General features: G+C 33.7%; 6 protein-coding genes and 2 long non-coding RNA genes across 16 annotated transcripts in view; 3 read left to right on the top strand and 5 right to left on the bottom strand.

Moving 5' to 3' along the window:
- LOC109599821 (immunoglobulin superfamily DCC subclass member 4-like) overlaps positions 1-7,458 on the top strand; it is a 44,808-nt gene extending 37,350 nt beyond the window's left edge. The window contains exons 6-13 of one of the 2 annotated variants that reach the window (XM_049964178.1): positions 52-717; positions 1,311-1,803; positions 1,857-1,984; positions 2,101-2,478; positions 2,528-2,814; positions 2,867-2,971; positions 4,192-4,522; positions 4,586-7,458. In XM_049964178.1, the coding sequence (XP_049820135.1) occupies positions 52-717; positions 1,311-1,803; positions 1,857-1,984; positions 2,101-2,478; positions 2,528-2,814; positions 2,867-2,971; positions 4,192-4,518 (2,384 nt within the window). In that variant the 3' untranslated portion in view covers positions 4,519-4,522; positions 4,586-7,458. Of the gene's footprint in view, positions 1-51; positions 718-1,310; positions 1,804-1,856; positions 1,985-2,100; positions 2,479-2,527; positions 2,815-2,866; positions 2,972-4,191 lie in introns of both variants that reach the window. The other variant, XM_049964177.1, reaches the window with a different exon arrangement.
- Positions 7,452-8,590, bottom strand: LOC126264808 (uncharacterized). The gene is made up of 2 exons (XR_007547437.1): positions 8,476-8,590; positions 7,452-8,302 (listed from the first exon to the last, which is right to left on the bottom strand). It is a non-coding gene; the product is annotated as an uncharacterized LOC126264808 (long non-coding RNA).
- A 66-nt stretch (positions 8,591-8,656) lies between these two features.
- On the top strand, positions 8,657-9,276 carry LOC109599812 (U6 snRNA-associated Sm-like protein LSm1). Its single transcript, XM_020015855.2, has 3 exons — positions 8,657-8,772; positions 8,824-9,008; positions 9,065-9,276. The coding sequence occupies exons 1-3, from the start codon at positions 8,718-8,720 to the stop codon at positions 9,236-9,238; spliced, it is 414 nt and encodes a 137-aa protein (XP_019871414.1). The 5' UTR covers positions 8,657-8,717; the 3' UTR covers positions 9,239-9,276.
- Positions 9,277-10,026: 750 nt separating this feature from the next.
- On the bottom strand, positions 10,027-13,849 carry LOC109607611 (rho GTPase-activating protein 19-like). 4 transcript variants are annotated; one of them, XM_020024086.2, is made up of 6 exons: positions 12,671-13,849; positions 12,471-12,616; positions 12,206-12,415; positions 11,440-12,146; positions 10,763-11,155; positions 10,027-10,608 (listed from the first exon to the last, which is right to left on the bottom strand). In XM_020024086.2, the coding sequence occupies exons 1-6, from the start codon at positions 12,790-12,792 to the stop codon at positions 10,135-10,137; spliced, it is 2,052 nt and encodes a 683-aa protein (XP_019879645.1). In that variant the 5' UTR covers positions 12,793-13,849; the 3' UTR covers positions 10,027-10,134. The 4 variants fall into 4 exon arrangements, with proteins under 4 accessions (XP_019879645.1, XP_019879644.1, XP_019879646.1 ...); XM_020024085.2 differs by having other exon boundaries at positions 12,471-12,619; XM_020024087.2 differs by having other exon boundaries at positions 10,826-11,155; positions 12,471-12,619; positions 12,671-13,847.
- Positions 13,850-14,586: 737 nt separating this feature from the next.
- On the bottom strand, positions 14,587-15,396 carry LOC126264828 (uncharacterized). Its single transcript, XR_007547451.1, has 2 exons — positions 15,262-15,396; positions 14,587-14,789 (listed from the first exon to the last, which is right to left on the bottom strand). It is a non-coding gene; the product is annotated as an uncharacterized LOC126264828 (long non-coding RNA).
- Positions 14,786-16,439, top strand: LOC109606101 (leucine-rich melanocyte differentiation-associated protein). 5 transcript variants are annotated; one of them, XM_020022672.2, is made up of 7 exons: positions 14,786-15,137; positions 15,199-15,297; positions 15,360-15,493; positions 15,546-15,690; positions 15,745-15,871; positions 15,920-16,053; positions 16,105-16,439. In XM_020022672.2, exons 2-7 carry the CDS (start codon positions 15,272-15,274, stop codon positions 16,334-16,336), a joined length of 798 nt encoding a protein of 265 aa, XP_019878231.2. In that variant the 5' UTR covers positions 14,786-15,137; positions 15,199-15,271; the 3' UTR covers positions 16,337-16,439. The 5 variants fall into 5 exon arrangements, with proteins under 5 accessions (XP_019878231.2, XP_019878234.2, XP_019878235.2 ...); XM_020022675.2 differs by having other exon boundaries at positions 15,920-16,047; XM_020022676.2 differs by having other exon boundaries at positions 15,360-15,475.
- Positions 16,440-16,898: 459 nt separating this feature from the next.
- LOC109599819 (odorant receptor 49b-like) lies at positions 16,899-18,432 on the bottom strand. Its single transcript, XM_020015866.1, has 5 exons — positions 18,269-18,432; positions 17,579-17,687; positions 17,423-17,524; positions 17,214-17,372; positions 16,899-17,159 (listed from the first exon to the last, which is right to left on the bottom strand). Exons 1-5 carry the CDS (start codon positions 18,421-18,423, stop codon positions 17,112-17,114), a joined length of 573 nt encoding a protein of 190 aa, XP_019871425.1. The 5' UTR covers positions 18,424-18,432; the 3' UTR covers positions 16,899-17,111.
- Positions 18,433-20,040: 1,608 nt separating this feature from the next.
- On the bottom strand, positions 20,041-22,473 carry LOC109599813 (odorant receptor 63a-like). Its single transcript, XM_020015856.2, has 5 exons — positions 21,731-22,473; positions 20,730-20,838; positions 20,580-20,681; positions 20,370-20,528; positions 20,041-20,314 (listed from the first exon to the last, which is right to left on the bottom strand). Exons 1-5 carry the CDS (start codon positions 22,471-22,473, stop codon positions 20,264-20,266), a joined length of 1,164 nt encoding a protein of 387 aa, XP_019871415.2. The 3' UTR covers positions 20,041-20,263.
- Between the last annotated feature and the right edge of the window lie 275 nt (positions 22,474-22,748).

Raw genomic sequence — 22,748 nt, forward strand, 5'->3', positions numbered from 1 at the left:
AGTAGCAATGGTTTTCCTTGACTTGTTATTACTTATTTTGCGTTATTTTAGATGATAAAGTCGTCGGAAACTCGAGCGTGTTGCAGCTGGCGGAGGCGGAAGCGAAGGACGCCGGCAACTACACGTGCACCGGCACCAACGCCGAAGGCCAAGCCACAAGAAGGTACTCGCTGTTGGTGCACCAGAAGCCCTACTTCAAGAGCACACCCATGTCAAAGTCCTACCCCTCTGCCATAGTGATGCGATTGAATTGCACGGCCGACGGTGTGCCGAAGCCGCACATCCACTGGCTCAAGAACGGCAAGCCGCTGGTGATGGAGTCGAGAATGTCGAACGCCTCCGACCAGCTGATATTCAGCCAGACCTTCAAGTACGACTCCGGCATTTATCAGTGTGTGGCGTCCAACGAGGCGGGCCGCTCGTGGAAGGCGGCCGAAATTTTGATCAACGTGCCGGAACTGAGTCCGCCCGAGAACGTGCAATGTCGTCCCTACAACGAAAGCAGCGTCTGCATCACCTGGCAACTGCCCAGCAACGTCAGCGCGAAGGCCTACACGATCGACTCGATCAATCCGGGCCTTAATCACCCCGGTGAACTGACCAACAACACGTTTTTGTTGTGGCAGGGCTTGAATACCAGCACCACGTACAAATTTTATGTGCGGTTGTATTCGAATGTGGCCAGCGATAAGTCTGACATCGTCTCTTGTCAAACAGGTAATTAAATAGCGTCTACAACAAACACGAATGTCTTAATTTCATACAAAACTGCTGTAGAAGTTGTACAACTGTCTTAATTTTATACAGAACTGCTGAAGAAGTTATATAACTGTCTTAATTTTATACAGAACTGCTGAAGAAGTGTCATAACTGTCTTAATTTTATGCAGAACTTCCGAAAAAGTTGTATAACTGTCTCAATTCTAGACAGAATTTGTGAAGAAGTTATACAACCATCTTAATTTTATACAGAACTGCTGAAGAAGTTATACAACTGTCTTAATTTTGTACAGAACTGCTGGAGAACTGTTTAACAACTTAAATCTAATCTTGTTGATACGTCTTCTGAAAGACTATAAATAAAATGATTTGTGTGACATGTAACCTATCCTAACATAACTTTATATATTGAATCTATACACCTCATAATATTTTTGTCTAAAAATGATTCTACGTTCTTCAAATCGTACCAAAATTCACTGTAGATGCAGGAGGAAATTACTACTTAAATCTAATCTCGTTTATTTATCTTAAGAAATCATGTAAATATTAAGGATTAATATAATAATACTCATTGTCTGACGTTCACAGCAAAAGTACCGAGCCGTCAAGTGCAAATCCAGATGCACAACACCAACAACTCCGTGGTCGTGCTCTGGGAGCCACTCATCACGGACACCCCGTGCGGCGGCCAACGAGGCCTCTACAAGGTCCAGTGGCGGCGGGTGGGATCGCCCACCACCAACACCAACAAGACGGAAAAGACCAAGCACATCGTCAAGAACCTGATACCTGGCGCCTCGTACGAGTTCAAAGTCACGTCGTTGCAGTACCCCAACGACAAAGGCCACTGGACGCCGTTCACCTTACCCAACCCAGACGGCGTGCCGGTACCGATGCCGGACGTGTCGGAGAACGCGACGCACGTGACCCAAACGCCTAAGGACTTCGACGCCACTCCCCTGAGTGCCACCTCCCTTAAGCTGACCTGGTCGCTCGACAAGGAGTACTTCAAGTACTACATGGTGTGTTACGTGCCTGTTAACGAGCAGAAGGACTGCAAGGACGGCAAGCTTGTTAAAACGTAAATGTCGTCCCGTTTAGTTGAGAAACCTTTGATTGTCGATTAATTTCCAGTTCGTCTAACACTTTGATGGTGAACAAGTTGAAGCCCAACACCCGATACGAATTCAAAATAAGGCCGCACAACTTGGAGGGCGAGCCAGGCCCCTTTTCTCAAGCTTTGGAGGTTCTCATGCCGGATGGTGAGTCAAAATTGTATCAAATTAAGCCACCAAAGTACCAAAACAAAGTGGTTTAAGCTAACCTAGGTTTTTGCTTCCAGAGTTAGACCTATAACTTAGTTACCCAATAATTTCAGTGCCATCGCCAGTCGTCAACCTAAAGTACAAAATAATAAACGAAACGACTGCCTGCGTGTATTGGCAAGCCCCCGTCAACAAGAACGGCCTGCTCCAGAACTACGTGATCTCCTACACCCCAGACCGCAACTGGCGTCTGGAGGAGTGGATCAACGTGACGGTGCCGTCGAGGCAAAGGAAATCGGCCGCCTGTTGGACCGGATCGGAGGACACGGCCTCCCTGTACCTGCGCAACCTCGATCCGGACAAACACTACACGGTTCTGGTGCGGGCCGAGTCGAACGTGGGCATCGGCAAGCCCACCGTGCCCATCGTGGTCTCCACCAAGTTCGTGCAGCCCGACAAGCAGAACGAGAGCAAAGGCAACGGCACCATAGGTAATAGTCCTCGTAAACCGTGTGTGTTGTTACAACTTGTCGTTCACAGGTGTTTTAGTGGGGATCGTGGTGAGTCTGTTCTGCGTGATATGCTGCGTCTCGATGGTGCTGGTCAGGAGGGGTTGCGTGAAGAGACGGGCCGCGAACAGGGCGCGGCACGCCGCCTCCGGCAACTACTACCCCGCTGCCCGTTACGCCTCACAGAGCAGTTCGGTGCAGGTGCGGTGGGAGGATCCCTGCGTGGCGGAGGCGGACGCCCACGAGGTCGTGCACCTCGTGCGCGAGGAGCACCCGTCCAATATTCCACCCATGATGCCTTCACACCTCGACACGAAGGTGCGTACCAATAAACTGCGTTTGTTTTTGTTTTATTAACGTTTTGTTGTAGGGTCCTGATGAGTTCCCCAATGGGCAAGCCAATGGATGTGTCAAACCGCACATGAACGGTCACCTGTCTGACAACTACATGTGTCACATTACTGAAAATCCTCAGGTAATCACCCTGTATATTAAAATAAATAAGTTTAAACATCATTTTATCGTCTGTCATAAAATCACCTCTTAATATTTTTGTCTATGTTTCACAACTGTCTTAATTTTATATAGAACAGCTGGAGAAGTTGTCAACTGTCTTAATTTTATACAGAACAGCTGGAGAAGTTGTCAACTGTCTCAATTTTATACAGAACTGCTGAAGAAGTTACACAACTGTCTTAATTTTATACAGAACTGCTGAAGAAGTTATAAAACTGTCAATTCATTACAAAATTCACCTTAAATCTGATCTAGTCTTTTGAAAGACTACAAATAAAATCATTTGTTTGACATCTGACATATCCTAACATAACTTTAACCGTTGAATTTATGCACCTCTTAATATTTTTGTTTAAAAATGATTCTACGTTCTTCAAATTGTTCTAAAATTCACCGAAGTGCATTCTAGACGAAAAATACTATTTAAATCTAATCTCGCAGATTTATCTTGTAAAATAAATGCTTAATCAAAAGTTTATCAATTATAATAATCTATTTGTTTATACAATAATTTATAATATATATTCATATTTTTTTCAATTTTCATTTAATTTATAATTATTTTATTATTTATTTTAATTTCAACTGTTCAATTAAATAAATAAATAATAAAAGTTTTAATAATTTATTTTTTATAATTTATTGTATTTATATTATAAAAAATAAATTATTTCAATTTCAACTATTTAATAAATATTAATATTAATTAATTAATACTTTTTTATTTTTATTATTTAATTTATAATTATTTTATTATTTATTTTAATTTCAACTGTTCAATTAAATAAATAATTGATAAAAATTATTATATTATTTATTATCTTATTTAATTATTTTATCAATTTTAAAATGCTTTTTTTATAATATAAATTTCATTTTTAAAATTTTTTAACATATAAATTTATATTAATATTTAATTTAAATTTAATCAATTATATTTTAATTATTTTAATTTTTATTATTTAATTTATAATTATTTTATTATTTATTTTAATTTCAACTATTGAATAAATAATAATTAAATAATTAATGAAAGTTTTTATAAATTCAACATCAAATTATTTAATAAAATAATTTTATTATAATATTTTAATTTTTATTGTTTAATTTATAATTAATTTATTATTTTAACTTTAAATATTGAAGTTGTAGCCTCTTAATATCATTGTCTATTTTCAGTACTACGCATACGAATGCAACCTGCATAACAAACCCGACTCCCGGGACATGGAGGGCGACAGGAACTCGAACGTGCCCACCTCAAAGTTCTACGACCTGTACGCCCTGTTCGAGAACGCCAAAAGGTCAAAAGTGACGTCGACGAAGGAGTGCAGCCCGCACTTCGAGTACAACGTAAGCCGTAACAAGGAGGAGTCGAGCAGCGACCTGAACTCCACAATCGACAACGACGACGCATCGTTGAATGCGACCCAGCTCACCTGTTTAGACTACCCCATCGCGAACAACCACAGGAGAGTGTCCCCGATATTGGGGCCGAACGGTTGACAAAGTATGTCCTTAGTCTAAAATTTAATTAAGCTAATTGTATAAATGTTTCATGACCAAAACGTAGATGCAAACTAACTACATACGTGTAACCAATTTGAGCTGTGTTTTGATGCTGAATGACACCTAAGGAGCGAGTACTTAAAACAATTATTACACGCAGCCGTTCAGTTTCAAAACTGTCCCAGTCCATTTACTGCCCTCGTTCCAAAATTTACAACAAGAGCTTTACAATAACACACATAGAGAACTGATTTTATTTTTATGTAAAAAGGCAATATTATTTTCTACAAATATACAACTAAATAAACCATTATCTTACCCCCCCCTTTATCAGTTAGCTCTCTTACGTACGTACGTGACAACTACATTAATTGATTGATTGATTAATTAGTGAAGTGCAATTCACCAACAAAACCTATTTATTATTAGTGGTTTATCTGTTGTAACTGATTTTAGGCATCTAAAACTGCGTTTATGTATATATCACAATTGCTCAACAAGAAACAATGTTGTTTTGTGTTAAAAAGTCCGACGTTAAAATCAAAACTATTTGAGATTAAATTGGATTTGAAGCAACAGCAGGATTATTTGCAGGAAAGACTTCAGCTACTGCCCCAGTTACAGTTCATCAAATCCAGCTAGTCAAGAGTTGATACTTTAGCTTTAACTGATTTTATTTTAAAAACCTGTTTTTTTTCCTTGGGGGTAAAGGGGTTGTAACTGGGGGGCGTTTTCTGAAAATAACAACATACTAATTATAATAATACTTTTAATTTATTACTGTAGTATAAATGGTACCTGATTCGATTACATATAGTTAAATATAAATAACAAACTAATGTACAGTATATTATTGTGTGTGAATGTGGATGTGTATTATATATGTATAGTTGTTATGATGTTTATATGTTATTAATGGCTACAATGTTAATTGTTCTATATTAACGTTACCTCAGAATATATTTATTATTTTATAATACCCAAAGAATTATTCTGTTGTTTGAATAACGTACAAAATTTATTATGAAATGTTACTCTCTTCAGTCACAGCTACATGTTGTGTGTGTGTGCCTTTATATTGTACAAAAGTAACAACGATTTTTGCCCTTTTTTCAAATACAATTGATTGGATTATCCTGCTTTCCACAAGCAGACTCCTTTTCCGTTATTATTGGTAACTCGTGGACTAAATTACGAGATTGTAACGTTTACTTTCGCCTAGATATTTATTATTGTAACCTTTTAGCATACTAGTTAGTATTTACCTCAACTTGAATATGGTGTCTTTAATGAAAATTAACTGTTATTACTGTTGAAATATGTATGTGAATTACCTCAGTGAATCTGGATATTTTTAGTATGCTTTTCGTTCAATTTGGGCACGGTTCAGGGTGTCTTAAGCGTATACCTCATTCGTTACATTCCTCAGCATTTCGAGTATTAAGGCTCCTGCCAGTTACCTATTCTTTGTTAACCACTTTTTATTATTCTTACAACATTCCAATAGAACTTTAAATGTACAAATATTTTTAAAGCAATATATTATTATATATATTATATATCGACCACACGACCTTTCCATTATTACTTTCCTAACTTATTTCTCTCACCAATTGCAATAGTAGTAGTATTATTATTATTATTAAATAATGTGACAGCTGTTAATAAGTAATTAGTTCGTTGCGTTGATGCAATTAATTAATTAGTATTACTCGCAACAGTTAACTAAAAAAGTCCGTCAGTGCAATTTATTAGCCCCCAGCCCCCCCTAGTTAATGTACAATTCGACACACTTAAATTATTTGCGAGTAATGGTGGCTTTATTTAAATAATTTATTAATATAGTTACCTAAAGTTACAAGTGAAGCATTGTAGTAATAATTTAATAAACCATTTTGGCACTCAGACGTTGAGTTGGTGCACAATTCTCCCTATGCAAGTGAGTGGTTGTGCCCCATCCACAACGTGGGTGCACCTGTTCAAATACTTAGCTGTTGATACAGTATAAATCTACCTCATTAATGTTGTATTGTTCTAATGTTTTGTAATTATTTTTATTTGTGTCTCAGGGCATCGTTTAGGTTTTAGTTAATTAATTAATCGCTTTATTACTCGACGATTGGTGTATCGCACCCCAATTTCCTTCCATCAAGAATACTAATTTAATTTTATTTTACCTAAAAGTCTGATTTGAGAGGCTGCTAGTTGTATGTTGTAGCCAGCAGACTGGTTTATTTGTTATCACATTATAATCTTAAATTTATGAACTCAGAATCTCATCATCTAGGTACTCCTTTTTGGTTTTAATTAATTAATTTTTCGTGCAACGTAGGGCTACTAATTAATTAAGATAATGAATGCACCGGTTATAAATTTAATGTTATATTGTGTTTGTATTATATGAATGAGTTGTTTTACTATTATAAAGTGCGTGAAGAAAATTATTTATGGGATTAACTAGTTTTCTATAAACGTTAGAAATTGTCGGGCTATCAAATGCCATATGTTGCAAATAAAGACTACTTTTTTCAAATAATAATTAGCTGACGAAATAGACTGAAGTAATAATTTATAGACTTACAAGTTTGACAATTTCTAAGTTCCTAGACAAAAAATACAGTGAATATTTTCATAGCTCCTCTTTGTGATGCTCTTACTTAAGTGTGTCATGTTTTAATGTTCCACAGTATACAACACAACATCAAAAATTAAATATATATTTCAGTGTGAAGAATTATATATTTAATCTTTGATGGTACAATAGATCCAGGTTCCATAAATAAATTCTTTAAACTGTTTTTTGCAGTTGAAAATTTGTAAGGTATAATATGTATATTTAATGAGAAGGTGAACACATGTTAATATATTTTTGTACGCTTGAATGAATGAGATATTAAACTGTATTTTAAAAAATAAATAAATTTCCAATGTCAACAACATGTGGTTTTATTTCACTTCGATAATATAGATTATAAATTGAATAGTCTGAGTCCTAATATAGTATTTAAATCACAAGATAAGATTGCCAAAACATACAATAAAAATTAATAAAAGACAACACATATCTTTAAGTGGTTTAGTAAATAAATATGTATGTGAATCACCTCAGATTTTGTGGGTGAATTGTAGATGTTTTTACAGTTCAGGGTGCCTTAAGCCTCATATTACATCCCTCAGCATTCAAGTATTACTGAAAGGCTCCTGTATTTTAAAAAATAAATAAAATATGTGATTTTATTTTAGATTATATAAGAAAAATCTAGATCACAGATTGATTGTATCACCCACATCCCACCATTATATTTAAATCACGAGATAAGATTGGGAAAATATAAAATAAAAATTAAAAAACTAAAACATATATCTTAAGTGACTTAGTAAGTGTGAGTAAGTAAATTTGGAGCATTTTTATCTCTATTATCATACAAAAAAGGTGTTTTAAATTAATTATAACATATTGTTTCTAGATTCCATAAAAATGCTTCTAAAAACTTTATTTGTATTTGTATTTTGCGTACTTTTCGTCGCCTTTTCTAATGCTGATAATGCTTCAACTACAGAGGCTAACCCAGCTGATTTAACAGTATGTTAAGCACAAATGTACAATTTGAAGTTATTAATTAGGTAATTTGCAGTACAAAATTACCAACTACAGTGTTCCTAATGTAGGCTACGTTGCTGACGCCTTGGATATCCTAAAGGAGTCCTATCAAATGGGTGGAAACATCCAAACGAAGGCTACATACTTCCAACAGCTCTACACATTGAAACATAGTGGAAGCTGGAATGTTATTGTAAATTATGAAGTTATAGTCTTGGCTAGTACTCAAAAATATTTTGTTGAGATCGAAGTCTCCGATCAGAGGACCTGGAGAATTTACAGTTAATGACTGATTAAATTGTCATTCAATTAATAAATTTTGTTGTTACATTGATTTTTATTTATGTGATTACCTTAAGTCGATTTTATACTTGTCCACTTATAAAAGTTTAATAAAAGTAAAGATAATTAAACAAAACTTGGTTATTATTTTAAACAACAGTAGAGCACATGTGCGTTAACAGTTACTTAAGAACTACTGTTGGGGCACTTTAGAACTAACCGGAAGAACATTAACCTAAGTTGACAGCTTAACAACAAACTGTCAACTTGTTTCCATGGTTTTCATAAACAAAGACGCATTAATACGCCAACAATGAACAAACTGACAGAACTAGAAGGCACGGCACACTTGCTCGATGAACTGGATAGTAAGTTACACGTTATACCCGTTGAATCTAAATACTAAAACTTTATTTTAGAGAAATTAATGGTGTTACTCCGGGACGGGAGGACTTTAATCGGTTACTTGAGGAGTGTTGATCAATTCGCCAATTTGGTGCTGCACAGAACCATTGAACGGATACACGTGGGCCAGGAATATGGCGACATTCCTAGGGGTGTGTTTATTGTCAGGGGGGAAAATGTGGTGCTTCTTGGTGAAATTGTAATTTGTACATATTAAACAACCTTTCAATAATTGTTTAATAAATTCAATTGTAGGATGCAGAAAAGGAAGCCGAGCTGCCACTGACTGAAGTCTCTGTTGATTACATTCTGGATGCACAAAGAAAGGAGCAGGAATCGAAGCAGGAACAACAGAAATTGGTCTCGAAAGCTTTAAAGGAAAGAGGTTTGCACATGATGGCTGATTTAACACATGATGATTTGTTTTAATTGAGCTGTGAAATTAATTGTAAATATTTTAAAGTTTATTACTAGTGCATTTATTTATTTATTGAATGTTTAAGTGCTGAATATCAATGAAAAACGAACTGCTGTGTTTTTGACTGATTTATTACTTTTTATTTTTATGAAAAATCATTATTAATATTTGTTATAAGAGATGATTTGTCGATTATTAAATGTACATTTTCAAGCTTGCATTATTAACAAACTTTAAAATGTAACTTTATTGTTAATTATAAGTAATTTACTTATAAATTGTAGTTGTTTTATTGTGTCATTGAACAATTACTACAAATAGCTTTTTTAATATATAAACATAGGAGTATTAATTATATCCTTACTTGTATATAAAATTTTGTTTATAATTACATAATTCTAGTAATTATAAATACTTTTGTATCAAGGAAAGTCCCAAAAATTTAAATAAAACATCAGAGAAACAATTACTGAAGATTCTATGGACTACTTACTTCGATGCACAAAGAAAATAGAAATAATAGAAATTGCTCTCTCAACTTTGAATTAAAGAGATTTGCATGTAGCTTTGAAATTGTTGGTAATTGTTTTAAAACTTTTTATTATCCTATTTATTTGTTTATTAACTGTATGGATACAAACGTCATTCAAAAATTTAATAATTTGTTTTTCAATGATATTAGTTATATTATAATTAAATACTTTATACAAATTGTTTTATAGTTATTGTAATTTCTTCAAACTTGTATTATTAATAAACTTTTATTTACTATAAATAATTTATAGGACCGTTTGGGTAATTAAAATTCAATTTGTTGATTTATTGAACAGTTATTACAATAATTTCCTTAATACAAACTAGTATATTAATTTTTTTTATAAATATACAACATAAATCTAGTAGTATATCAAAAAGAGGTCTCAAAAACTATAGGTTTACCATTTTGATCATACTGTTTAGGTTTGAGCACCAATTCTTTCTCGCCCTCCTCATAGTTGTCTTTGGTCTCCGCATCACCGTCTGGTTCGTTACCATTTAAACAAAACAACAGAGAATCAGTCAGCTTACTATCGTTAAGACTTTTAAAATCAGTCGAATTAAAATCGTCAGTTCTGCTTGAAAAACTTTCATCAGCCGCTGGCGACGAAGTTAAAATATCCCTGCTGCTCAAGTACTCCTTAAAAGTGGCAGACAAGGCGTTAGACACAGGAGAGGTGGACTCAGTGTCTTTGCATGGGGCCTCATTTTGAGTCTCGTAGCTTCTTTCCTCCGAAAGTTGGTCCATTTGACACTCGTGCTTGTCAATCTTTGGTAATGCATTGATGTTCGTCCCGGATAACAGGAGAACGGGCTTGCGGCTTCTGGGCGTCATCATCGTTTCCTAAAACAACGTTATTTAGCCACCCAGTTTAACTTGAGGTCAGCAAACAGATTTTAAGTTTAGTATGTTTATTCAAGCACAAAATCTAGACATGCACAAGCCACACAGAAAACATACTGAACCCTGAAACCACCGTGTGTATTATGTGTAATACCTTTTTAGCTATGGCAACAACACCCCGAACACCCAAACAATATATCGTAATGGTCTTGAATACCTGCATCGCCCTAGTCATTCGCTGCGTCGACCTGGTAATGGGCGACATGGACTTACGATCCTGATCCTCCGGCGTGAATATCAAGTCGGGACATGCTCGCAATGGCACACATGCAGGCGTGCTAGTTAGATAATTGTTGCATGCCGTCGCACTCACGCTCAACTCGGGCCCGGACTTGCTCCGGGGCGAGTCGTCCACGTCCAGCAGTTTCTCCGTGCTGGTCGAAGCTTTCAGCTTCTTCGCCGAGGCCTCGTCGTTGCTTAGGTCGGTGCTGGAGTCGCAGTTGCCGCAAAACAGGCGGGCGCGAGCCAGAACTGTTTGCTGGGGACTCTGGGGGGGCAACAGGGTAACAGAAAAACAAAGCATAAGCACTTGTAGTTACTTAATTAATATGTTAAGTTGAAGAAACTTGGCTTTAGTCACAATTAAACATTTTATTTATAGAAATATGTATAGAAAAGATAAGATTAGTGTTAAATGTGTATAGTTTAGTAAACATTTAAGAGTGAGCCGTTACCAATTCCTCCACATTCCCTGTACAATATCAAACAAGTTACTCTTCGACTGAAAAAGAGTAAACTAAAGTACAGTACAAACCCAAATAAGTGCCTTACGTTCAACATTTCTTCACTGGAGGACCGCAGGTTGGTAAAGCCAGCCTTCTTGGCGTTCTTGACCAACCCCTTGTGGAAAATGTGCTTTTTAATGGAATCACCGAAGCTCTTCTTCGTCATGTTGCTCCTGATCACCTGCAACGGGGTCCCGTGCCCGTTCTCCTTGTTAAACTTACTAACCAGCTTCCTCTTCTTCGACGACTCAGGCAAGCTTTGTATGTGGGCGTAGAGCTGCGCCAGGGCCGTTTCGGTGGGGTTCGACTCGTTCTCCTTGGCCGTCCTTTCATGATCCACGAATGTGAACACGGTGTTCGCCGTGTCGGTCACCGATTCGTTCAGGGCTTTGTCTGCACACAGTTTTTTCCTTTCGTATCGAGCCTGAAAGTCCACCTTCAATTTTGGGGGGATCTTGAACAGTTCGTCCGATTTCTTGATCATGAACGATATGAGGCCGAAGTATTTTTGGGTGGCGGTCAGGAGGTCGCTGGGTGTCAATTTCCTGGGGCACAGAAAGTGGGGCGTAAACATTTTGCCCAGGTTGTCTGGTGACATTTTATTGTTTTCCTCGAACGAAGCTGTCAGGTGTAACAGCTCCAGAAGGTCCTTTAACAGTGCCTGATTTTCCACTGGCAGCAGAAGCAATATCAAGTTTAATGCTTCCAGCAGTTTGCCTTCTTGAGTCGGCTGCTCCACAATGCCATACAACTCTGGAATTTACAACAAACAATTTTACCTCCATCATGCACCTTATAAAGCACTAACTTACCTGAGATTTGGCAACATGCTGGGAAATAAGCTTCAGTTAATAGAGGTTCAGGAAGGTCCGACAGAAATCCTTTAAGCACGGAGGCGCAGTCGTGTACAGTGTATTGGCCACCCTCCAAGTCAATGGTGACACCTTGCACCAACAAGTTCCTGAGTTCCTGTTGCCTCTCCAAGGAGCCAGTCCTTCTAAACACACCCTCCACCGTTATATCTGAAATTGTTTAATTGTAAATAGTGGCAACTAGTAATTAATTTATTGTTGGTACTTTCGTCCTTTTTTATGAACTCAATTAACTGATAAACTTGACAAATTCCTTCCTGAGTGAGAGGTGGCCCTTCAGTTAGGTTTTTAGTCTTCCTACTTCTACTGAATGGCCATTTCTTTTGTTTGTTCTTGTCAGTTGGATAATCACTGCTAAAACAACCCCAATAAATACAAGTAGCTTTAGTTGTGACCTAAACATACTCATCTGTGTTTAAGTCGAGCAAAAAGGACAAATGCATCCGTGCCAGTATGAGAAATTGTTCGGTGTTCTCACGCCGAAACTGTTCGACCAGACACTCATCGCTTAAAGTTTGGACACTCATGTTAATGTCACGTTCTTATTTTGTTCGTTTATCGCTAACGACGCCCACTTGTTTTTCGTACGCGGAACGTAACATGTTGCATTTTTTACATGTGCATTACTTAACGAAATGTTAACTTTTATTTACAAGGCACTTGTTCGTTATCATTTGAATTTGATTTTCTTTCATTTTCACTGGATCGAATTTTTGTCGTATAAACATGTCATTGTCACAAAAACGGAGAAAAAGCGGAATATTTGAAATGTTTTCTTTTTGTTAACCTAAACTTTTATATAATTAATTGTTGTCACACGCTTTATTTATTTATTTATTTATAAACTTTTAGCACTTGTGACAAACAATACATATAAACACACGGTTTTAGTGTTCAGTATGTTTTTGGTGGACTGATCATACTTAGATACTGTGCTTGAATAAATATATTGAACTTAGCTGACCTCAAGTTAAACTGGATGGTTAAAATACGTTGTTTTAGGAAACGATAACACCCAGAAGCCGTAAGCCCGTTCTTCTGTTATCTGGGACGAACATCAATACTTTACCACAGATAAAGAAGCATGAATATCAAATGGCTCAACTTTCAGAGGAAAGAAGCTATGAAAATTCAAAATGAGGCCTAAGTAAAGACACTGAGGCCACTTCTCCGGTGTCCTACGCTTTGTCTGCCACATTTAAGGAGTACTTGAGCAGCAGGGATATTTTATGTTTGTGGCCTGCGGCTGATGAAAGTTTTTCAAGCAGAACTGACGATTTTAATTCGACTGATTTTAAAAGTCTTAACAATAGTAAGCTGACTGATTCTCTGTTGTTTTGTTTAAATGGTAACGAACGAGACGGTGATGCTGAGACCAAAGACAACTATGAGGAGGGCGAGAAAGAATTGGTGCTCAAACCTAAACAGTATGATCAAAATGGAAAACCTATAGTTTTTGAGACCTTTTTTTGATATTCTAATAGATTTATGTTGTATATTTATAAAAAAAATTAATATACTAGTTTGTATTAAGGTAATTATTGTAATAACTCTTCAATAAATCAACAAATTGAATTTTAATTACCCAAACGGCCCTATAAATTATTTATAGCACATAAAAGTTTATTAATAATACAGGTTTGAAGAAATTACAATAATTATAAAACAATTTGTATAAAGTATTTAATTATAATATAATTAATATCATTGAAAAACAAATTATTAAATTTTTGAATGACGTTTGTATCCATATAGTTAATAAACAAATAAATAGGATAATAAAAAGTCTTTAAACAATGACCAATAATTTCAAAGCTAAATACAAATCTCTTTAATTCAAAGTTAAGAGAGCAATTTCTATTATTCCTATTTTCTTTGTGCATCTAAGTAAGTAGTCCACAGAATCTTCAGTAATTGTTTCTCTGATGTTTTATTTAAATTTTTAGGACTTCCCTTGATACAAAAGTATTTTTAATTGCTAGAATTATGTAATTATAAACAATATTTAATATTCAAGTATAGATATAATTAATACTCCTATGTTTATGTATTAAAAAAGGTATTTGTAGTAATTGTTCAGTGACATAATAAAACTACAATTTATAAGTAAATCACTTATATTTAATAATAAAGTTACATCTTAAAGTTTGTTAATAATGCAAGCTTGAAAATGTACTTTTAATAATTCACAAATCATCTCTCATAACAAATATTAATGATTTTTTATAAAAACAAATAGTAATATATCAGACAAAAAACACAGCAGTTCGTTTTTCTTTGATATTCAGCTCTTAAAAATAAATAAATAAATGCACTAGTAATAAACTTTAAAATATTTACAATTAATTTCACAGCTCAATAAAAACAAATCATCATGTGTTAAATCAGCCATCATGTGCAAACTTAAAGCTTTTGAGACCAATTTCTGTTGTTCCTGCTTTGATTCCTGCTCCTGTTTTCTTGTATCAAAAATGTAGTCGATAGAAACTTCAGTCAGTGGCAGCTCTGTTCCTTGTTCTGCATACTAAAATAAATTACAATTTACCAATAAATAAATAAATAAATGCACTAGATAGATAAATAATAATTTCCTTTGTTTCTACTTTAATTCACATAAATCAAGGAACGTAAGCCCTTTTCTTTGTACAGCACAATATCACTGAGTAAACAATTTATTTTAGCGACTTAAAACATTAATAAATGTTACAGACTTTTCGGTTGTTAACGTTATTTTTCTATTGTTGTCTGTTGACATAACCTCATTAAAACTTAAAAGGTAAATAAATAAAGCCGATTAGACACCACCTTAGATAAATCACTTAATCTATTAGAAAAAAACATGTACGTGCATTTGGTGATTGGCTGAAAAATGGTAAGTAAATCCTTTACCCCATGTGTTCTTTTTACGTAAATTCACAAAATACCATCAATAGGTTAAAAGTTTATCAGATAGGTTATTATCACCATTCACTTGAGATTAATTGTAAATAATATACCTTAATCAAAATGGAGACTGATGACTGTAATGAAGTGTAAGTCAAACACAATAATCCAACAATATTTGCGGTTATTAAAGTGACAATTTCGGTTTTAGGTTTGAGGGTGACGATGGCGTCCTGGAGATATTTGACATAAACAGGCTGCCACTGATGATTTCCAGTTATGAAGCTGTGGATGAGGAAATAGACATTTACACTATGACTTCTTTAGGTACCATTATGCTCCTGGGTATTAAACAAATCAACAATTAAGGGACACTATAAAAAAGATATTATTTTAGAGGACTCAAGACCAGGCAAAACGAAAGACGACAACTTAAACCGACTCTCCTTGGCCTATGAGGGGCTAAACCGAATGCCCAAACTATTAATCGAAGAACTAGCTGAGAACATTGAAATCTTGGACATAAGTCACAATGAATTTGAGTAAGTTCAGTCTACTTAAGTTGTAACTTTTGTTGAACTGTCTTCTATCTTCAGCAATTTAGATTTCTTAAGCGAATTTAAGCAGGTCACCACATTAATCTGTGACCACAACAAAATAAGTGCCAAAACTACCCTACCTTACATGCCAAAACTCGAGTTGTTGTGGATGAATCACTGCAAGGTACTTAAGAGTTAATCTTACTAGTTTTGTTTGTTAAATTGTTCATAGATTTCAGAATTGTATCCATGGGCAAAGAGACTGCAACAGTCCTGCCCCAATTTAAAATACCTTTCACTAATGGGCAACTCAGTGTCACCATCACATCTAAATGGAGGGACTATTTATGAATATTTACAGTACAGGTAACTTAACCACACTAACCGACATCAGTAAAACACAGTATAAACTTTAAGGTTGTTCCTAATTTCGCTGTTCCCTCAACTGAAGCACCTGGACGATAGGACTGTAACAGCTGACCAAAGGGCTGAGGCTGAGAAGATGTACAAACGACCCTTGCTGGAGAGATTTGTCCACAACAGCCAAAGGAAGTTGCCCAGTTACTTGCAGGCAGTCACATCCAAAGTGTCGAATCTGGTGTGTAGCTCGTCGCCATTCATCGAAAACGAGAAAAATTTTATTGTGTAAGACGTCAATATGTTATTTTGTGATTGTAAACCGAACAAACTATTTTATTTTAACTTTGTAAGATAATTGTTATATATATTTTAATAAACAAATTATTACTTAATTTTGTTTATTTGTCTTATTTAATAATTAATAATCCTATAGTGTTTGGTTATTACAATTGTTGAATACTTAATAAAAAATAAATTAGGGGATTTTCGAGTTTGTTTTATGTACTAGCGACATCTATCAGTAAATAGTTTTAATTCCTTTGTTCAATTTATAGAATTCTATATTTACATTTATTGATTAAGCACAATAATTTAATAAGTTAATTTAATTTTTCTACAAGGTGTTTCTAAAATAGGTGGTCAAAATGAGAGCAAATTAAACACAAAATATATCCTCTTTTTTTCTTTTCTTTTTTTTCTTTTGTTTCAAGTTTCTCTTCATTCTCTTTGAGGGGTTCCCCTCTTTTTCCCGCCATTTTTTGCGCCATTGAATATTTCTTAAAACTATTAAACTTTTCAGTTATATGTAAGTATGCTTAGTTAAGTTCAAGGTAATTATAATTTTGATTGCTTTCAACTTTATTGAGTGTTATTTAAATATTCCAGTGATTCCAGATTTCCAGAAAATTTGTTGCTACAGTGATATATTGTGCTTACAGTGTTACTACAATATTAATAATGATGGAAATACTATTCAAACTATTAGAATACTTTTATAATAACAATTATTGTGCATTTATTAATCGTAAACCTTTTTATTGAAATGCCAGTATTTTAGTATATTATTAAAATGATCTCATAAACGTGAAATACGAAAAAGTAGCCTTACAAATCTGAAACATAAAATGAGTAGATAAATACATACATTTAATATGTAATATTGGTACCTGAACAAAAGCTTCTAATCCAACAATAGCAAATGGTCCAATTTTTAAAGACAAGTCTTTTTGACTTCTTAACATTAATAGTAACAGAGCATCCTTTGATTTTTTATCATAGTCGTACCATGCTGTTTCCGTATATGCTATTATGGAAATATTTCTGCCCTATAAAAACAATATATGTGTTTTCAAATTTTAATTTTAATATTTTATACCTCGTATGTCAATTCACTTCCATAATAATACAATAACCACATGGTTCTGTTTATAATTATTACAATACATAGTGCAGTCACTTTGTCCCAGATAGTTTCATCCTGAAAATGTTACAGATACTCAATTATTTAGTACTTTACTCGTGGAATACTCACTTCAAAACCAGGATATATTTTTAATAAAGTGGCCCCCAATTGTAAAGACGAAAGGAGGAAGTCCAACAGGATAAATGTGCTGCAGCCATCTTTTACGTTAATAATTAAACTAAAAACAATTTAAATTAATAAATAATCTACAAATTTTTTGTGCAAAAGAGAGTTATGGTATGGCACAAAAACTGTAATTAGTTCAGAAGACTTTGAGAAGCTGTTTCGGTACGACAACCCAATCTAACCTAAAAATCGCCATAGAAGACCTATTAAACAACAATTAAAAACCTTTCTAGTGTTATTTCTAGCCAAAATAAGTCACAATACGAATTTTTATAGGGTGCCTCATACAGTTTAAAAAGACAGAAGACTTTGAGAAGCTGTTTTACTACGTAAGACTCGAAAGAAAACGAAGCAATCAAAATTTCTGTTCAAATTTCAAAATCTTTTAATGTAATTTCCAACATTTTCATTTTAATTAGGCTGATGTAATGCTCCGTTCAATCGTTATTGTCAATTCAGTTAGCATTTATGGTATTGCTTAAGAAAAAGATACGACAACCCAATCTAACCTAAAAGTCGTCATAGAAGACTAATTATAAAACAATTAAAAGGCTTTATAATGATATTTCTAGCCAAAATAAGTCACAAAACGAATTTTTATACAGTTTAAAAATATATATAATTATTACTTACTCTATTACTAAACTGTGTTCCTTAATAATACTTTTTATCACACAATATCTGGCATCATCCAATGATATTTTATATTTTTCTTTAAGAACGTTGGATAATTTTTCACTATTTCTTAAAAAGTATTGAATAGACTTCAAACGAAACAAGATATACATAAGTAATGTAGTAACTGATACTTTGGAGAATACAAAATAAATGTCGCAAATTGCCAAGAATATTGACTGCGTTATATATTCTATAATCATAAATCGTTCAGTATCAATTGGATAATACTGATAGTACACTGGTTTATCCGAAAGAAACCGCCTGCTAATCACATAATACAAACAAAAAACAGCCACAATCCAAAAAATTGACCTAGTAAATTGGTTATTTAAGTTGGCATAGTATTTTAATATCTTCAGCACGTCCGAATTGGCGTTCTTCAAAAAAACCAGTTCCTCTTTCTCCATGTTCACAAAAATTCTTGTGACCCTTGAAGACCTCACTTGACTGTTGATCACATATACGATCCAGTAAAGTAGCACGTAACTGGTCGTTTCCGAAAGTATTTGCGTGTTGTCTACGTACTTGCACAAAGCCAAGATCAACATTAACCAATTGAGGGCGAAAAACCCATCAATCCAGTACTTGAACAAAATATACAATATTTGATAACATTTGTTAGTAAGCTTGTCATATTGGTAACATCCAGCTAAAAATATAATGTACTTGATGTAACTTAAATGAATTGCTTCGACCACCATCCTGTTTTAGGACTAAAACAATAAATCATGGTGGAGTCAAACAGTCGCATTTATACCTGGTTGAGCAAGGGTAAGCATATTAAATAACGTCGTCTGGCAAAGAAATGGATATAATTTTGACCTGAATATTTCATTATGTGAATTATTTTCCACACAACTCGTGTCTTGTAGTTTTTAAATTCAATTATAAAATTTAGTTGCAAAATTAATTATTACAATAAATTATATGGGGTAGGTAAGACATGCAATTATTCTTCAGTTATAATATTGATTAAGTTCCACAATAAGATTGAGCTTTATTTATGCTGTATGAAATTTTAAAAAAGGTCATTGTATTGTTTTAATTGTTTTACAGAGAAATAATATCAATATATGCGTAAATTATGACAAAATTAAAAAGTTGCTCACTTTCTTTTATATAAATATGATATTTTTATGTAATTTGTTCACAGTCACTTAGACTTTCTCAAATTTACAACTATAAAATTGTTAACTGACCCAACCTAACCTAACCTAACTCTAGAATTATCAATATTTAAGGATGTAAGTAACTTCTGCCATGGTCTTAATGTAGATCCATGGAGGAAACAATAGGACAAGATGAAAAAAACATACTAATTTATAATTAAGTGTGATTATTTTTATTGGTTAATACTAGGATTCAAAATTTACAGAAAACTGTAAAAGATAATTGTAGTTTTCTGCATGTTTCAATTACTTTTTGTTTTTTATAAATAATAAATTTAAAATATGGGAGATACAAAGAAAATTTAAAAAAATAATATGTTAAAAGTAGAATCAGAACACCGCTAAAAGATTCAGTAAATGTTAATGAAAAAATGTCAAAAATAGTATATTAAATTTCTGATTAATTAACGAACTATGATTAATTTTTCAATTAACAAAACTCCAGCAACTATAAAAGGGTTAACTGACCCAACCCAACCTAACTTAACCATAGATTTGTCAATGTTTAAGGATGCATTTCATTGCAAACTGGGTAAAGGAAGATTGTGGATACAACTCTCAGTTTTGCATTAAAGTTTATTAAGTGTTATTAAGTTATACCAATGTTTGTGCTTCAGTAATATTTTGTGTTAACCTAACCTAACCTAAACATTGATAGTGTTAGTATTAACAATGCTAAAAATTCTATTAAAACCAATACAACAATTTTATAATAACAATTATCATATATTATTAGTTTGCTAGTCCGTTTTGATTAAATGTCAATATTTTACTAATTATATTAGTAAAATGATCTCATAAAAGTGAAGTATGAAAGTGTGGCCTTACAAAGCTAAAATACAAAATGAGAAGGAATATACAATACACTAATTATATAATATTATTACTTGAAGAAAGGCTTCTAATCCAACAATACCAAATGGCCCAATTTTCAAAGACAAATCTTTTTGGCTTCTTAACATTAGGAGCAACAGTGCATCTTTTGATTTTTTGTCATAATCATACCACAATATTTCCATGTATGCCACCATTGAAATATCCCCGCTCTATAAAAATAACATGTGTGTTTTCAAATTTTAATCTCTAATGTTTTATACCTCTTGTATCAATTGGGATCCATAGAAGTAAAATACCCACATGGGTCTGTTAACAATGAAGGCAAAAAATACTGCTACCAATTTGTCCCACAAAGTTTCTTCCTGTAAATGTATAAAGTAACCAGTTATTTAGTATAAAACAATACTTACTTCAAAACCAGGATATATTTTCAATAAAATGGCCCCTAATTGTAACGACGAAAGAAGAAAGTCCAACAGTATAAATGTACTGCAGCAGTCTCTTACGTTAATGATTAAACTAAAAAGAATGATTACTACTTTAGTTGATCAGTGAGACTATTTTTGTGCAAACAGGACAACAACTGAGGTTCATTCATCTTCAACCTAACCTAACCCAATAGAATTATGAATATTTAATATTTTAATCTTATAAATTTTTATTCAGTTTCTGATTTTTTGTACTGTCAAATTTTTACTATATATTATATATTTATTTAATTTATTTAAAATTGCAGTAAATAAAACCATTTTATATTAAATTATTATGTCAAAAGGAATATTTAATATTTGTCTAAAAATATTATTTGGATATCTTTAGTTTTAAATACGGCCCTGTCGACAATCATGTGTACTGGAGACATCTAGCGATGAACCGTTTAAATCTTTTCTGAAATTTATAGAATTCTGTAACTGTTGCATCTATTGGCAAACGACAACTACCATCAGTTTGTTATTGCTATTGATTTCATTTAATTTCATTTTAAATTGTGACTATTATTGCTGTTGCATCAAATCAAATGAAATGAGAAATATAATAATTATCAATTTATACTTCACTTTTTGATTCAATTCTCATCACTGCTGTTATTAGTGAGGTGTACCCAACAAATATTAATAAAAAATGAATAAAAACGAGAATTAAAAGCATTTCTAGTCTTATTTCTACTTGAAACATATAAATAATGACTCAAAAAGGATATTTATAGGGTGCATCATACCCCATATTGGGAATGATTGGTTTAAGGAGAGTCGAAGTAGGTTGATAAAATGATCTGATAAAATCGTCAGACGTTGATCCAGTTTGGCGTTTATGGTGGTGCTTAAGAAGAAGATATGATAACCTAACCTAACACAAAAGTCGCCACAAAAGAACAGGTGGTAATTTAATAAAAGAATGAAAAGGTACTTACTCTATTACCAAACAATGTTCCTTAATAATACTCTTTATAACATGATATCTGGCATCATCCGTTGACATTTTAAATTTTTCTTGGACATGATTAGCAAAATGTTCAATGTTCTTTAAAAAGTACTGAATGGTCTTCAAACGAAACAACATAAACATAAGCATCATAATTAACGACGCCTTTGAAAACACAAAATAAATGTCACAAACTGCTAAAAATACCGACTGCGTTATAAATTCTAGAATAATAAATCGTTCCGTATCAAGAGGATAGTACTGATAGTAGACTGGTTTGTTCGAAAGAAATCGTCTACTGACCACATAGTACGAGCAAAACACTGTGACAATCCAAAAAATTGACTTAGTAACTTGGTTGTTTAAGGTCGCATAGTGAGTTAACATCTTCAACACATCCGAATTGGCAGCCTTTAACAAATCCACTTCTTGCTTTTCCATGTCCAGAAAAACGTTGGTGACTTTCGCAGATCTTACTTGTCTGTTGATGACGTATATGATGCAGTAAAGAAGGGAATAACTGGTCGTTTCTGACAGGATGGGTGTGTTGTCTATGTACTTGTACAGGCCAAAAAACAGTAGGATGCAATTAAAAACGAAAAATCCATCAATGAAGTGTTTGTAGAAAATGTACATGCGTCGATGGCATATGTTAGGGAATTTGTGAATTTGGTAGCAGCCAGCTAAAAACACTAAATGCCTGGAAAAACTCAAATGAATTGCTTCGACCATCTTGTTTTAGGTCTAACACAACAAACTGTGTTAGAAGAAAGCTTTTGCTTTTATACCCTCCTCAGGGAGACATTCCACTTCATGTCTCTCCCAACTCTAGTTTGGAAAGTTGATTTTAGTAGGAGAACAGCAATGGTTTGGTGAAGTGGAATAGCCCAGTTGATCAAGGGTAGGCATGGTAAATTAATGTCCTCTAGGAAAGAAATTATTATAATTTTGATATGAATATTTCATTGTGTGAATTATTTGCTACAAAACTCGTGTCATGCATTTTT

The sequence above is a fragment of the Aethina tumida genome, chromosome 3 (assembly GCF_024364675.1).
Source record: "Aethina tumida isolate Nest 87 chromosome 3, icAetTumi1.1, whole genome shotgun sequence".
In the NCBI taxonomy this organism is placed as follows: Eukaryota; Metazoa; Arthropoda; class Insecta; order Coleoptera; family Nitidulidae; genus Aethina; species Aethina tumida.

Bases quoted from the DNA above. Each gene is read 5' to 3' on its own strand.
- LOC109599819 (XM_020015866.1), bottom strand. From the start codon at position 18,423: ATGTATATCTTGTTTCGTTTGAAGTCTATTCAATACTTTTTAAGAAAT. The intron at 17,688-18,268 runs GTAAGTAATAAT...AATTGTTTTTAG, and splicing joins GAACACAGTTTAGTAATAGA to TTTAATTATTAACGTAAAAG. The intron at 17,160-17,213 runs GTACCAATATTA...TTTATGTTTCAG, and splicing joins GATTAGAAGCTTTTGTTCAG to ATTTGTAAGGCTACTTTTTC.
- LOC109599813 (XM_020015856.2), bottom strand. From the start codon at position 22,473: ATGGTCGAAGCAATTCATTTGAGTTTTTCCAGGCATTTAGTGTTTTTA. The intron at 20,839-21,730 runs GTAAGTACCTTT...CATTCTTTTTAG, and splicing joins GAACATTGTTTGGTAATAGA to TTTAATCATTAACGTAAGAG. The intron at 20,682-20,729 runs GTAAGTATTGTT...ATACATTTACAG, and splicing joins AAATATATCCTGGTTTTGAA to GAAGAAACTTTGTGGGACAA.
- LOC109599812 (XM_020015855.2), top strand. From the start codon at position 8,718: ATGAACAAACTGACAGAACTAGAAGGCACGGCACACTTGCTCGATGAA. The intron at 8,773-8,823 runs GTAAGTTACACG...ACTTTATTTTAG, and splicing joins CTTGCTCGATGAACTGGATA to AGAAATTAATGGTGTTACTC. The intron at 9,009-9,064 runs GTAATTTGTACA...ATTCAATTGTAG, and splicing joins TGGTGCTTCTTGGTGAAATT to GATGCAGAAAAGGAAGCCGA.
- LOC109607611 (XM_020024085.2), bottom strand. From the start codon at position 12,792: ATGAGTGTCCAAACTTTAAGCGATGAGTGTCTGGTCGAACAGTTTCGG. The intron at 12,147-12,205 runs GTAAGTTAGTGC...TGTAAATTCCAG, and splicing joins AGCATGTTGCCAAATCTCAG to AGTTGTATGGCATTGTGGAG. The intron at 10,609-10,762 runs GTATTACACATA...ACGTTGTTTTAG, and splicing joins TTGTTGCCATAGCTAAAAAG to GAAACGATGATGACGCCCAG.
- LOC109606101 (XM_020022672.2), top strand. From the start codon at position 15,272: ATGGAGACTGATGACTGTAATGAAGT. The intron at 15,494-15,545 runs GTATTAAACAAA...ATATTATTTTAG, and splicing joins AGGTACCATTATGCTCCTGG to AGGACTCAAGACCAGGCAAA. The intron at 15,872-15,919 runs GTACTTAAGAGT...AATTGTTCATAG, and splicing joins TGTGGATGAATCACTGCAAG to ATTTCAGAATTGTATCCATG.